The sequence below is a fragment of the Cygnus olor genome, chromosome 12 (assembly GCF_009769625.2).
Source record: "Cygnus olor isolate bCygOlo1 chromosome 12, bCygOlo1.pri.v2, whole genome shotgun sequence".
NCBI classification, from domain to species: Eukaryota; Metazoa; Chordata; class Aves; order Anseriformes; family Anatidae; genus Cygnus; species Cygnus olor.
This window is the reverse complement of record NC_049180.1, coordinates 14,000,681-14,014,417: the sequence shown is the minus strand read 5'-3', so window position 1 is coordinate 14,014,417 and position 13,737 is coordinate 14,000,681. Positions and strand designations below refer to the sequence as shown.

The following is a 13,737-nucleotide window of genomic DNA, read 5'->3' as shown; positions in this document are numbered from 1 at the left end:
TCCCCACTTCTTTTGGGCAGCTTTTCCTTGGACAGGTCTTTATGCTGTGTGTTGGATGCAGTCAATAAGTTCAGGAGCAGTGCTCAAAGAGATGTGCTCATCAACCTAGGTGGTCCAGAGGAACGATGCCTTCCAGGCTCGCTTCTCTCTACCTCTGCGTGGTATTTGCTGCCCTGGTGTCCCTCCCACAGCAATTTCTCACCTCTGCTTTATCTAGCAGATAACATTCATCAACAGCAGATTGCAATGTTGACAGACTGGCCAACAGGACTTAGATTAAATTATATTAATGTATTCAAATGCAATACATTTTGCGTCCAGCCCCAATTGCTGCGATTTATCGGCGTGGTATTTATTGTAATTCTGCAAGAAATGAGACTTTCCACTCTTCATTTTTCTTCATTTTCCTTGTTAAAGAAGTAGTAACATTTGCCTGACTTCCACCAGTCTGTTGGCAGACAGAGGCTCTCCAGCAGTCTTCCACCTAGGACGGAGAAGTTTTTCTCACCTCCTCCTCTAAGACCCATCTCCAAAGCCAGCAGGCTCATAGCCCTAATTAATGCCTCCTTCTGCCTCACAAATTGAGTTCAATACCTAGAAAAGAAACAGTGCTCAGCAGCTGTCCTGGCTCACCCCTATCGCTTTCTGTAGCAGGTGGTAAAGGTGAGGGTAATGAGATAAATGGGTGGAAAGGAGGTGGAAAAGCCAAGCAGCTGCCCGCTGGGTAACACCGCTGAGTGGGGCTGTCACATGCTCTTTTTTTTTCAGTGATGACACTCCTTAAAACGATCCTTTCCCTCCCACCCTCATTTCTGAAGAGGTTTCACCCTATGTAGTTTCTCAGGGGGTGAACAAGATGGTTTCCCTGTTGCTGTATGTTAGCCAAATCCTGGGTTTAGGTTCTGTGTAAAACACAGCCCGGCAATGACATCTGGTGAATGGTTTGGGCTGAAAAAAGCCCAGTCATCTGTCCACGTAAAACATTTTTAGTCAGAAATACTGAAAGATTTCAATATCAATTTTTATAGCAAGGCCAATAACTGATGTGGATTTCTGTAAAAGTCACACGACTGTATTTTTTCAGGAATAACCTAAAAAGTTTCATCGCCAGCCCCGTGGGGCTGAGCATGACATCCAGCCAGGCAGCCGGGAGCACAGCAGGGAGGCACAGCCTGAGAAGGTCTCTCTTGGAGCTTATTTTTAGACAGAGATTTTTATTCACTGCTCTTCTGCCAGTCTGTCGCTGCAAAATTCATGTCCCCCCCCCTCTTGCAGTGAGAGGGAAGAGCAGCTTCCCTGGAGATCCTGCTTGTGGTGCTCTTCTCCAGCTCCTGCAGACCTCCTGTAGGGTTGGGTCTTCTCCTTTCCTCCCCTCCCAGCTCAAGGCTGTTGCTCCTGGCATTAAATGGAAGGGATTATGGAGCTGAGAGCAGCTTGGAAGGGAAAGGCAAGATGGCAGGAACGGGTTGGCACAGTCGGGCTGAGTCTTCAGCAGCTGGAGCCTGTCCACCCCTCATCCCTCCATCTGCGGGGCCGTGCAAGTACGTCCTGCTTGGAAAACAGAAGCTGCACTTTCCTCAGTGTTGTGGTTTAGCCCGGCTGGCAGCCAAACACCACACAGCCGTTCGCTCACCCTCCCCCTCCCTCTCCGGGATGGGGGAGAGAAACGGGAAAGTGAAGCCTGTGAGTTGAGATAAAGACAGTTTATTAAGACAGGAAAAATAATAACAATAATAATAATAATAATAATAGTATTAATAGTAATAATGTGTACGAAATAAGTGATGCACAATGCAATTGCTCACCACCCATTGACCGATGCCCAGCCTATCCCCGAGCAGCCAGCCCCCCCTCCACCCCGGCTAGCCACCCCTATATATTGTTCAGCATGACGTCAGATGGTATGGAATACCCCTTTGGCCAGTTTGGGTCAGCTGTCCTGGGTCTGTCCCCTCCCAGCTCCTGCTGCATCCCTAGCCTGCTCGCTAGCAGGACAGAGCGAGAAGCTGAAAAGTCCTTGGCTTGGTGTAAGCACTGCTCTACAACAATTAAAACATCAGCATGTTATCAGCGCTCTTCTCATCCTAATCCAAAACGTAGCACCCTGCCAGCTACTAGGAGGAAAATTAACTCTGTCCTAACTGAAACGAGGACACTCAGGAAAAAAAATATGAAATAAAGCCTATATTAATTGACTGTCTTGTGGGTAGCAAATAATGCTAACTAGGGACTTGTGTGAAGACAAACACTAATTGTAGTCAAGGTGTTCAGGAGTGGGAGGCCACATTTTGCTTTCTGAGTCTGTTCCTTCCCTACCAAGTGGACAGGGCATAAAAAAATGCCAGTTTTCCATACCCCATGGACTGAGGGGGACATGCTGCATGCAGGAAGATTTTCCAGCATGAGAAAGAAGTCCTGCAATAATTTGCCTGGGAAGGGCACTGCAGGACTTGGGAACCAGATAAAGCAAATGTGGGTCAGGAAGGGCCGACCCCGAGCTGTCCTCATGGGGGTCCTGCCTCCATCTGGGTGTCCCCTGCCCTCCCAGACTACTGTGGTGGCCCCGAAATGCAGCTGAGGAGAGAAACTTGTGCAGTTTGAAAGCAGTCCCAAGCAACATTTGATGGGATTTATAGAGGAGGAATGTATAATGAAAGATTTTTAAAATCCATGTGGTGCCTTAGTTCTTCTTTTTATCCGAACAGGTGCCTCATTTGTGTTTTTTTTTTTTCGAGCCATTTCAGGAAGGCTGAGGGTCTTTCATATGGTAATGCTCTCATTTATCAAATATTTAAGTGCCTGTTCTCCTCAGGTTTCGGCTGCTGATTGCGTGCCAGGCAATCAGTCGTTGGCCTCCGCTTCTGGAGGGATTTAAGAGTGTGGAGCGGGGAAGGAGCAAGGGGAAGGTCTGGGTGCTATTCTAATTATAAGGAAATATCTCTCGGAAGAAAACAGGCAGTTATGAGCAAGGGATTTGAATCAGCCCCTCCAAGGCAACACATGCCTGAGCCATAAAGTGTTGAGGGGGTGGAAGTGGGCACTGCCGGGGCTGCGGGTGGCCCGTCCTCATTTATATCCCACGTCCTGTAGTCCTAATGAGCTGAATAGTGACCTTTAAAAATGCCAGCAGAGAAGCTCCGAGATGCTGATCAGCATTGAAAAATCTCCTTTTTCAGTCATTTGGTACTCACAGGAGCGCAGTGACGAGAGCCTGCTTTTAGGCGCCAGCACCTGTCACAGCCTCGGTTTCCACAGGCAAAGCATGGCAAAGTGTTTTCTTTAACCTGAATATTAAGCTCCTGAGGAAATGTGCTTTAATGGTGAGTCTCAGGAGACACCGAAACCTGTGGCACACCCATCAACACATGAAGCAGAGCTCCTGGAAGTCTTTTGCCTCTTAAATTCACTCCTCTAATACAAACATAGATTTTTTTTTTGGTTAATTAGTGTGATCAAACCAGGCTTGCTAGTGAAATGCTCTGTGGCAGGGTAGCAGCTGCGGTTTCAAAGTCTTTCTAGCGTTGAACTAATGAACTAGCTGGATGAAAAAGGGAAGCCTTTCGAGATACACCCCTCCAAGGTCTGCTGTCACAGAGCGACTTCAATGAGCAGCAATTATTATATTATCCCCATAAATATTTTAACTTCTCAAGCAAAACAAGGAGGAAATATCTCTTTGGGGTGGAATTAATAAGACCAAACCTCATTAAATCTCCCTAGGACAGGCTGACAAATGTTTTAATAAGAGCATGGGAAGGATTCCTCTGGAGCTGGTCCTCTTAATGACTTGTTTTTGCAACGCCAAAGGAGACATTTGCTACAGCAGGGCCTGGGGGATTGCTGAAAAGCATCTGAGCACACACGTTTCTGATGCTGCTCCTGAGTGCAAATGTCACGGGTTGGCTGGCAAACAGCCACACTTAGTTAAATGGGGAGAAAAAAAATAATTTATTTTCATTGCAGGGCTATTGGGCTCGGACCCGTCTGATGCTCCTGCTTGCAGGTGTGGTGACCTTAAAAAAAAAAGAAAAAAAAAAAAAGAAGAAAGAAAAGCACTGAGCTGTTATCTGAAGGGATGGATTGATTTTTGGGGAGGAAACGAGGATGGTGGTGAGGGAATTTGTGCAGATTTGTGCACATGACCATGTGCGAGCTCTCATTAGGACCTTCCAGGTCTGCTTTCTGAGCCCTTTACTCCTTGTATCAAGGCAGGCTGGAAGCAGGCAATACTGCACCAGCTGAAGGAGGGCTGATGTTCAGTTATTTAGGCTGTTTTTTTTACAGGCAGTAACTGGAGCTTTATAATTATATATCAGGTTTTCAAAAACACAGTTGGAGAAAGTAATCTTGAAGTGACTTTCAGTGCACGGGAATTTTAATAGCTCTGCAATCAGCCGTTTACATCAGCATCAAGCATCACCTTTTTCAAGCTCTGTGGTTTTAACCTGATGGCTTGCCTGTATCCAGGGGCTGCCTGAAAGTGGTCAAAATAAAAAAATAATATAAAAATAAGTTGGGACCCTGAGCTGGAGCCTGCTAGCTCTCACGGCCAGCCTCACAAAAGCCCCTTTGGTTCTTGCTTGTGCCTGTGCCATGGGGAGCAGCAGCATCACATAGCATCACATAGAATTATAGGAGAGGAGCGAGAGGCTTTTTGGGATGAACACTGCCACAAGCGAAACCTATGCAGCAAGACGATTTATGTCCCAATAAGAACTGAGCGTTACTTTTGTACTTCTACACTGAACAATAAAGTTCACCTGATGTCCCAGGGCAGAGAACAAAAATGCATGCATAGCCTGCCTCTTCATAAATACACTTCATTTTCCAAAAGGAGCAGGCTCGTGTGCCTGGGCTGGTCAGAAATTGTGTGTAGACGTTGGTAGGAGGCAGGTGATGGAGTCCTGGAGAGCAGCAGCAAATGGGGGGCAAACAGTAGCACGTGACCCCGTTCATTTCATCGATTCCCTCCCAACCTCATCTAACATGCTGGATAACGCTGCAGTGGGGCTCATCGCTGCTCCCCTGATGCCCTGGCACCAGCAATCAGAGCAGGGGTGGGAGCCAGGGCTTAATCAAAACCTGTCTGTAATTACAGCTGAGCCTGTTCCAGCACCTGATTAACGTATTTATGCCTCAGTTTTGTGCAGGCTCCGGTGCACGGGGCCCTGGGGAGGCAAGCAGCGAGGGGGAAGCGCTGAAGAAATGGGTTCAGATCCCAAATGCAATTATACGCCTTTGCCAAGGAGATTTATCGGTGTAATACCCGCTCCTTAGCAAGAGTGCAACCAGCGGGAGATCGTCCAGATAGTCAGGCATATTTGGGAATGCAGACGTGTTCCCTCACCCAAAATGTTCAGTGAATGTGCTCACACCACATCCTTGCTGGTCCCATACCAGACCAAGTTGGTGTTGGACTGTTGGACAAGGTGGTGTTGAACTGGTGTTACCAGCTGGGCTGGGGTAAGCCCAGTTGGACTGGTGTGGGACTGGTTAGGGTGGTGTTGGACTGGTTGGACTGGTTTTGCTCTGGTTGGAGTGGTGTCAGTCTGGTTGTGTTGGTGTTGCTCTGTTTGTGCTGGTATTGGTCTGATTGGACTGGTGTTGGACTGGTGTTGGTCTGGTTGGTCTGGTGTTGGACTGATTGGATTGGAGTTGATCTGGTTGTGTTGGTGTTGGTCTGGTTGGACTGGTGTGGGTCTGGTTGTGCCAGTGCTGGTCTAGTTGTGCTGGTGGCTCATGGGAGGTGGAAGGAGCCAGACATGCCATGGGCAAAGGAGCAGCAAGGTTGTCCTGGGGAAGAGGGCCCGAGTGCTTTAAGCAGATCAGTTCTGCTGGTAAAGCATTATTTTTAATTATTTCCTCTCTCAAGAGTGGTTTGTATTACCTCAGGAGCTTCTACGCACAAAAATACAGTAAAGTAACCTGCTCATTCAACACGATGGGGACAAACCTCTTTGAAAACTTCTTTGAGGCTGATCAAGGTGAGGTCAAACTCCGTTTGGAGTAGGGATGGAGTAAAGCTAACCTCGCTTACCTCGCTTGGGTTAATTTATCAGCAATTACCATGGGACCCAGGGCCTGGCACTGGCTCTCACCACGCTGTCCCCACCCGCAGGTCTATGAGAGCGGCAGCAATGTGGACCAGTTCGTCACCCGCTTCCTGCTGAAGGAGACAGCCAACCAGACCCAGTCACTGCTCAGCTCGGTGGAGAGCGCCGTGGATGCCATCGATGAGCAGACCAACCCCGCCAGGTCCTCAGAGCCTTCTTCCTTACCGTCTGCTTCAAGGCTGACCCCACTGTGAGGGGTGGAGGGGAAGGGGGATGCTATTGCATGGCTTGTGTGGATGTCATGTCCCCATCCCTGTCCCCGTCCCCATCCCTGCATCCCAGCACTGCAGGGAGCCTGGGGAAGGTGGAGGAGTTGGCTTCAACATAGATGGCTTTGAGGTTTATTTTCTGAAGTGCAGTCAGGGCTACAGCACAGGGGGTCTCTGCAGCAATGCCCAAGCCTCAGCACAGCTGCGACAGTGTCAGTGTCACCCGTGTCCCCAGCGTGCTGGAACAAGGACAGGTTGCCATGGAAACCATTTCGGGACACTATCAGATGCTCGCAAAGCGAATCTGCCTCTGACCGTATCTAAAACCACAAAGCCCCAGGTGCCTGGGTGACATCCCACCGGGTGCCCCCCACTCACATCATCAGCTCCTTCACCCCATTTTGGAAGGCTCCCACCGGTCTGCGAGTGCATGGGGAGAATGGGGAAGGCAGGAGCTCGCTGGGAATGCCAAGGAGGAAACAAGCCCAGCTTCAGGCAGAGCTCATGAAAGGCTTCCCTCTCTGTTACGTGCTGGTGTGTGGGCCCAGCTCACAATGAAGAGTATTGTGGCTGTTTTCTCATGGTGATAATAGAAAAAAGAACCCTACAAAAATATTATTTCATGCATCAGCATGAATACAAAGAGGTGGCCTGAAAAGCAGAGAAATAGAGGGCTGTAAAACACAGCGTCAGAGCTGATTCCTCATTAAATTGGGATTAAAAGGCAGCGACCGCCTGCCCCTGCCCAATTCCCACCTGCCGACGGGGGCTGCTCGCTGCCCACCGGGTCACTGCAGGGCCCACAGCACCTTCACCGTGAGGGGTGGCTCCTGCCCACCAAGGGCAAGAAAAGGGTGGGGAGAAGCAGCCCTTAGCACTGAGACACTCTGCTCTCTGCAGGCACTACCACGGCCAGGCTGGCCATGCGCTGGTGGAGCCCTGGTACGACAGCCCCGTGCCCAGCTACGTGCCCCCTGCCCGTGTGGTGCCCAGGGACTGCGGGAAAGGCAGCCAGACTGGTAAGCAGGGGGGCCTGTCCCATCCTCTCCAGCAGCCCAGAGCCACCCTGGCACGTTCCCAGCTCCCGGCCAGGCTCCCACGAGTGCCTCTCGTTGTTTTTTTTTCCTCTATGTCCCCACAGGTCCCTCTGACCCCAAGGAGGATGGGTTGGAGGGGCAGATCAGCAGGCTGGCCGCACTCATTGGCAGGCTGGAGGACAAGGTGAGGGGTTCTGCACACCTACACCAGTGCAGTGGTGGCAGTGAGGGATGCCCTGAGCCTTACTTAAGCAAGAAATAAACCTATGAAGAATGCAAAGCCTCTTGCAGAGGCAGCCTTACTCCGTCTAGGGACTGACAGAGAGACATCTAGGTGCTGGAGATGTTTCCAAAATCCTTGTGGTTTGCAAAGTGTTTGCAGGGCAGGAGGGGAGCAGGGTGGTGATGTACCAGGGAGGAAACACAGCGTGGGCAATTTGGGGCCAACATGGGGCTACCAAGACCATGGAGCCTGGCACCAAAGCCTCACCAAGATCGCCAGCGTTCCGCATCTCCCTGGATGCCGGCTTTCACTCCGGGTGTCTCCGATGCCACCAGCACCAGGCTGGGGCTGCCCCAAGCTTCTGATGCCCTCAGGGCAGGTGGTGGCTCGGTCCCCAGATTCGGAGGGACATGGCTCCCCAGCCTCCCTTTCCTATCTCCCTTCCTTTTTTTCCAGACCCTCTGGTTCGACCTGCACCAGCGGCTGTCAGACAGTGAGAGCACGGCATGCACGGTGAGCGTGTGGCCGTGCTGGCCCTCACCATCATCCCCAGGGTGGCCCTGCATGGGAAGGGGGGGGGGGGGGGGGGGGGGGGGGGGGGGGGGGGGGGGGGGGGGGGGGGGGGTGTCACCGTGTGTCGGGTCTCACATGCCCTCTGCCCCCTCTCCAGTACCTCCTCCTGGTGCGGGATGAGATGACGGTGTCGCACAAGCACCTGGGCGAGTTCTGCAGCTCCCTGAAGCAGTATCTGAAGAGCGTGGCTGGGGAGAGGGACTGCTTCCAGTGGGTGCCCCATGGGGGATATTTGGGGGCAGGGCTGCGGGAGGGGGCGTCACCAGGAGGCTTGGGTGCCAGGAGCTGGGCTGCTGGGGCCACCCCACAGAGGACAAGGGCTGGGGGTGCCCTATCGGGGTCTATGGGGTGCCCCCAGTGCAGCCCCCCAAGGGGCTCACCCCCCTCTCCCCACCACCACCACCAGTGTCACTGCGGTCAAGCTGCCCGACGGGGTCACCTTCATCGTCTATGAATTCTGGGAGACTGAGGAGGACTGGAAGAGGTAGGATGGGGTGGGGAGGTGATGTTTTTGGGGATGGGTGGGAAATCTGGCTGAGGGTGTGCGGGATGGCTGGCAGGGAGGGGGCCAGGGTCAGGAGGGTGATTTGAGGCTGCCACCCCCCACCCGGCTGCAGGCACCTGCAGAGTGCCACCTGCAAGGGCTTCCAGCACGTCAAGGTGGACACCCTGAGCCAGCCTGAGGCCGTCTCCAGTGTGGCCGTGCCAGGTACGACATGGGCACCCCCCCCCCCCGGGGGTGCCCCCTTGGGACAGCCAGCACCGTCACGGGGCTGGGTTGTCCGTCAGGGTGGGGCGGGGACAGCGGGGGGGGGGTGGGGGTGTGGTGGGGATGACATCGAGTGACATTCCCCTGCAGCTGCCTGGTGCACCCTGAGCCGAGAGTGACAGCGCCGAGGGCCTGGCCGTGCCCCCCCGCTCCTGACAGCCCCGGGAGGGTGGGAGGTGTGAGTGTCACCTGCCTGTGCTGAAGGAACCCGCTGTGACCCGCCCCCCCCCCCCAAAAAAAAAAAAAAAACAACAAAAAAAAACCTCCCCAAAACCCCCCAGCATCTCACCCTGCGTACCGCATCCCTGGGGGCACCTCCAAGGGGGTGGGGGCATGATGAGGATGGGGTGGGTATGCGGGTGCTGACCCCCCCCCCCAAAAAAAAAATGGATGTTGGGGTCCCTGTAGGACCCTGATGGGTTCTACAGGGGAGGGAGCAGGGCTGTGGGGTGGCAGGGATGGAAATCGGGGGGGGGGGGGGGCGTTCCTTCACCCTTCGGGGTGGCAGAGGGTGCCTTGCAGGCTTGGGAGGTGGCTGTGTCATGCCTCCCCTTCCCCAAACCCTGGGGTCTGTACGTCCATGTGTGCCTGTCTGTCTCTCTGTGCACACCCTGCCCGATCCCATGGCCTGCCCGGGGGGGGGGGGAGGGGGGGGGGGGGGTTGGAGGGCTGGGCCGGGGCGGGGTGGAGGTTGGGCTCACCAGGTCCCTTCCTCACCCAAGTGTTTATTAACAGTAGAGCAATGGAGACAACGATACCGAATAAAACCGTGATGGGAGCCAGCGGTTGTGTGGCCATGTCCGGGGTCGGTGTTCTGGGGGAGGGACACGGCCCCTCAATGCAGCAGCCCCATCACGGCCAGGGCAGCGCTCTGCCCGCACACGAAGGTGCCCCCCAGCACCGAGAGGATGCCCCAGGCAACGAGAGCGGCTCTGCGAGGACACGAGTTTGGGGGGGGGGGCCCGGTGGGACACAGCCCTCGCCGTGGGGGGGGAAGGGGGGGCCGGGGGAGGGGGGGGGGTTCCTCTGTGGGGTTCCAGCCTCCTCCGTGCTGCTCCTGGGCATGGTCTGGGGGACCCCTTCCAGCTCCTGTGGCAATGACACAAGGTGCCCAGTAAAAAGCCTGGCAGCCACCCCCCCACCCCTCATGGCATGTTGTACCCCCCCCCCCCACTGCCATCATTCCCCCTGCCCTGCCACTGGGGCACAGCCCCATGGCTGTTCCTGCTTACCCCAGAATCGGTGCCCCCCCCCCCCCCCCCCCCCCCCCCGACACCCCTTCCCCTTCTGCCACCCCCATCCCTCCTACCTATGGGACTGTCCCCCCCAATTCCCCATTACTCTATCCCATCCCTGTCCCCCCCCCCCAATACCCCCTCGAGCCTCCCAGATGTGGCACTCACCCCCAAACCACGCTGCTCCTCCATTGCGGGGTCACCAGCATCTCCCCAAACCGTCCCAGACACCGGCCAGGCACAATGATGGGGACACACCGCCCCAGTGATGGACACCAAGCACCCAATGGCACCCAGTCCCCCCACCTCCAAACCCCAAGGCTCTAGGGTCACAGCCCCATGGTCCCCTCCTTCCTTCCCTCACAGCCACCCCACCTGGGAAGGGTCCTGGTACTCGGGCACCTCCCCGGAGCCTGGGCACAACCCTGGGACATGGGACCTGGGCACATCCCTGGGATATGGGACCTGGGCACATCCGTGGGAACTGGGACCTGGGCACATCCCTGAGATAGGGGACCTGGACACATCCCTGGGACATCCCTGATACCGAGCACATCCCTGGGACATAGTACCTGAGCAGAGCCCCGATACCTGTTTGCATCACTCCTCACTCCCCCATCCACATCCACCCCCTCATGCCACAGCATCCCATTCTTTGCAGCCCCCACCATGCCCCAAAATCCCCCTCCACCTCACAGGGCTCCCTACGCATCCCCCTGGGGACCTGGTGCCCTCACAAACTCACTTTTTGCGTGGCCCGATGCGTTGGCTCCCTGTCATGCACACCAGGCACAGCCCTGCCACCAGCACGGATACTCAGCACCACCATGGGCCCCAAACCCCAAGGAACAGGTCCAAAATTAACACCCCCCCCCCCCCCCCCCACCCCCCCCCCACCCCCCCCCGCCTCATTCTCCTGCCTGGGAAGATGAAGATGAAGAATGCACTGATGCCGCCGATGAGCTCAATGACCTTGCCGATGTCGGGGACAAACAAGGCGATGGCGAGCGTGGCGGCCATCCACGAGATGGTCAGTGCCACCCGGCTCCGCCGCTCGGGGCCGTCAGCCAGCGGGGCTACCCTGCGCTTGGGGTGTGCCCACAGGTCCCGCACCACCGACCTGCTGGCGGGGACAGCTCAGGGACGGGAGGGGAACCTGGATTTTGGGGGGAAGGAACAGGACAAGGACGCTGCTGTGGTGCCCCCTCACCTGCCCAGCAGCACCACGATGGGGTAGATGGTGACGATGGAGACACCGAAGAGCAGGCGGGCGACGATGACGACGGGGTCATTCCCCGGGTAGGACATCAGGACATCAGCTGCCACGGCCTCGCCGAAGGTGAGGTAGCCATACAGCCCTGCAGGTGGGGAGGTGAAAATGGGTTGTCCCCAGGGAGGGAACAGTGGATAGTGATGGGGAGGAGCACCCCCCCCCCCCCCCCCCCCCCCCCCCCCCCCCCCCCCAAAATTCCACAGGGAAAGGAGGGGACAGGAGGTTCCAGCATTACCTGTGAGGGAGTAGATGAGTAGGCAGATGAGCATGGAGAACACGGAGACAGCGACCCAGTGGGAGAAGCTCTGGTTGCGCATGCTGCTGTAGATGGCCACGCAGGCCTCGTGGCACTGCAAGGGGGGACAATGCTGGCCACCTGCCCTCCTCCTCCAGCCCAGGGCCCACGACTGTGGCCCCAGGGCCTCGTCTCCTGCCCGCAGCCACCTCGGGGCCCCTTCCCCTCAGCGCCTCCAGGTGGGGCCAGCCACGGCATGGGGGACATACCTGGAAGCCGAAGCAGATGGTGGGGATGACGCTGAACATGGAGGTCCAGGAGGAGGCCCTGCGACATTAGAAAGGGAAGGGGGGAGAGGAAGAGCAAAGGCCACGAGGCCCCCGGTGGCCAAGGGGACCTGTGAAGCACAGATGCCACTGCAGGGATCTCCCGCCACATGATTTTTTTGGGCTGGAGGCTGCCACCCCCTCATCCTGGGCTGTCCCCACCTCACCCCCTGCACCTTGCCCCTGTGCCACTGCAGGGGACACAGCGCTGGCCTTACCTGGGGGGACGGGGAGGCTGGGGCGAGCTGAGGCTCCCTTCCTGCAGGTGGTACTTGAGGACGATGACCAGGGTGAGGTAGCAGGCGGACAGCGTGCCCAGGATGCTGCCGGGACATGGGGTGGGGGCCGTGAGCGGGCAGACAGGGGATGGGGGTGGTGGGGTCTCATAGACCCCAAGGGGACACCGGTGGCCAGGACAAGCCTGGCTCCCACCACGGCTTGGGGCTGACACAGAGTGACCATGGGGGTACCTGGAGTACTTCTGGAAGCCGATCTCCCTGGGGACAGAGAGTGGGAAGATGACCAGGACACAGAGAGCTGGGAGAGTGAAGCGCTGGTCCGCGTACCAGGGGGGGCCCCCGCTCAGCGTGCCATCAGGGTACAGGGAGTCACACACTGCATGTTGGGTGACAGACAGTCAGAGGTACCCCCCCCCCCCCAAAAAAAAAAAAAAAAAAAAAAAGCACCCCACCGGCCAGGAGCATCATCTCCCTGGGGGGACCCACGTCCCCTCACCCTCCACACTGGGGACACTCACGTTTCTCCAGCTGGTCGCCCACCACCCTGAGGAGGGCCACGGAGATCATGAAGAGGTTGAGGAGGAAGCAGAGCTCGCAGAGCTTTCCCGCCACTGGCCCGCACACCGCCCGCACGACCCCCTGGTAGGTGGGCTGGGCACTGAGCGCCGCCGCGTAGCCCAGCACTGCCAGCCCGCTCACCAGGAACACCAGCGAACCCTGCGGGGACAGGAGCAGGCCAGGTGCACCCTGTCCCCTCCACTGGGGGACACTGGCTCAGCCCACCAGGTCCTCTTTGTGGTGGCCCCAGGGAAAAGGAAGGGGGAGAAACACTTCTATGCAAGCCTTTGGGTTTAGATTTGGGTTTGGGGGACATGCAGGAGAGCAGCAGCCAAAACCAGTCTTTAGGTTGAGCTAAAAGTCAGCTTAAAGTCTAAAGGATGTTAAAGGCAATTTTTGCAGCCTTTGTCCTGGCTGGTTTTAGCATCGGTCAGGACACGGGCTCTGCATGTCTTGCACTGGGAAGGGTCCTGGAGCCCCGGTGCCAAATGCTGCACGAAAGGTAAAGCCCCTGCACCCCCCGCCCCCAATTCAACCACAGCCTCAGCTCCCTTTTGGGAAACTGCTGCCAAAACCGGAGCAGAGCCAGGGGATGCCTGGGGGTGCTCTGCCACCACTTCAACCTCCCCATCCCCATCCCTGCCCCTTGGGCACCCTGTTCCCCCCTTACCAGCTCCACCAGGATGGCAGGCACAGCCCCCCCAGCCTTGCTGAACGCCCAGGGGAAGCTGAGCAGCCCGGCGCCCAGTGCCGACTTGAGCATGATGAAGACAGCGCCGGCAGAGGAGAGTCCGGCACTGCCTGCACTTGGTGGTCCCAGCAGTGGCCGCCCCTCACCCCCCTCCATCTCCCGGTGGCCTGGCAGGAGACTGGGCTGGGGCTGTGGTGAGGGAGCACGTCCCCCTCTGGTGGTCCCCACCCCCATGGGAGGTACCATGGGAGCCCCC

The 13,737-nt window shown here is 56.5% G+C and overlaps 2 protein-coding genes across 4 annotated transcripts in view; one reads left to right on the top strand and one right to left on the bottom strand.

The window, feature by feature from the left end:
• Nucleotides 1–9,186, top strand: part of NECAB2 (N-terminal EF-hand calcium binding protein 2) — a 68,376-nt gene extending 59,190 nt beyond the window's left edge. Inside the window, exons 6-13 of one of the 3 annotated variants that reach the window (XM_040570780.1) lie at nt 6,119–6,255; nt 7,223–7,341; nt 7,464–7,543; nt 8,039–8,095; nt 8,253–8,365; nt 8,562–8,639; nt 8,773–8,864; nt 9,015–9,186. In XM_040570780.1, coding sequence (XP_040426714.1) covers nt 6,119–6,255; nt 7,223–7,341; nt 7,464–7,543; nt 8,039–8,095; nt 8,253–8,365; nt 8,562–8,639; nt 8,773–8,864; nt 9,015–9,043 — 705 coding nt within the window. In that variant the 3' untranslated portion in view covers nt 9,044–9,186. The remainder of the gene's footprint in view (nt 1–6,118; nt 6,256–7,222; nt 7,342–7,463; nt 7,544–8,038; nt 8,096–8,252; nt 8,366–8,561; nt 8,640–8,772; nt 8,865–9,014) is intronic. The other 2 variants (XM_040570781.1, XM_040570779.1) reach the window with 2 other exon arrangements.
• A 425-nt stretch (nt 9,187–9,611) lies between these two features.
• On the bottom strand, nt 9,612–13,553 carry SLC38A8 (solute carrier family 38 member 8). Its single transcript, XM_040571556.1, has 10 exons — nt 13,461–13,553; nt 12,751–12,991; nt 12,464–12,608; nt 12,212–12,316; nt 11,937–11,994; nt 11,668–11,782; nt 11,370–11,517; nt 11,080–11,279; nt 10,905–10,956; nt 9,612–9,856 (listed from the first exon to the last, which is right to left on the bottom strand). The coding sequence occupies exons 1-10, from the start codon at nt 13,551–13,553 to the stop codon at nt 9,760–9,762; spliced, it is 1,254 nt and encodes a 417-aa protein (XP_040427490.1). The 3' UTR covers nt 9,612–9,759.
• Nucleotides 13,554–13,737: the final 184 nt, after the last annotated feature.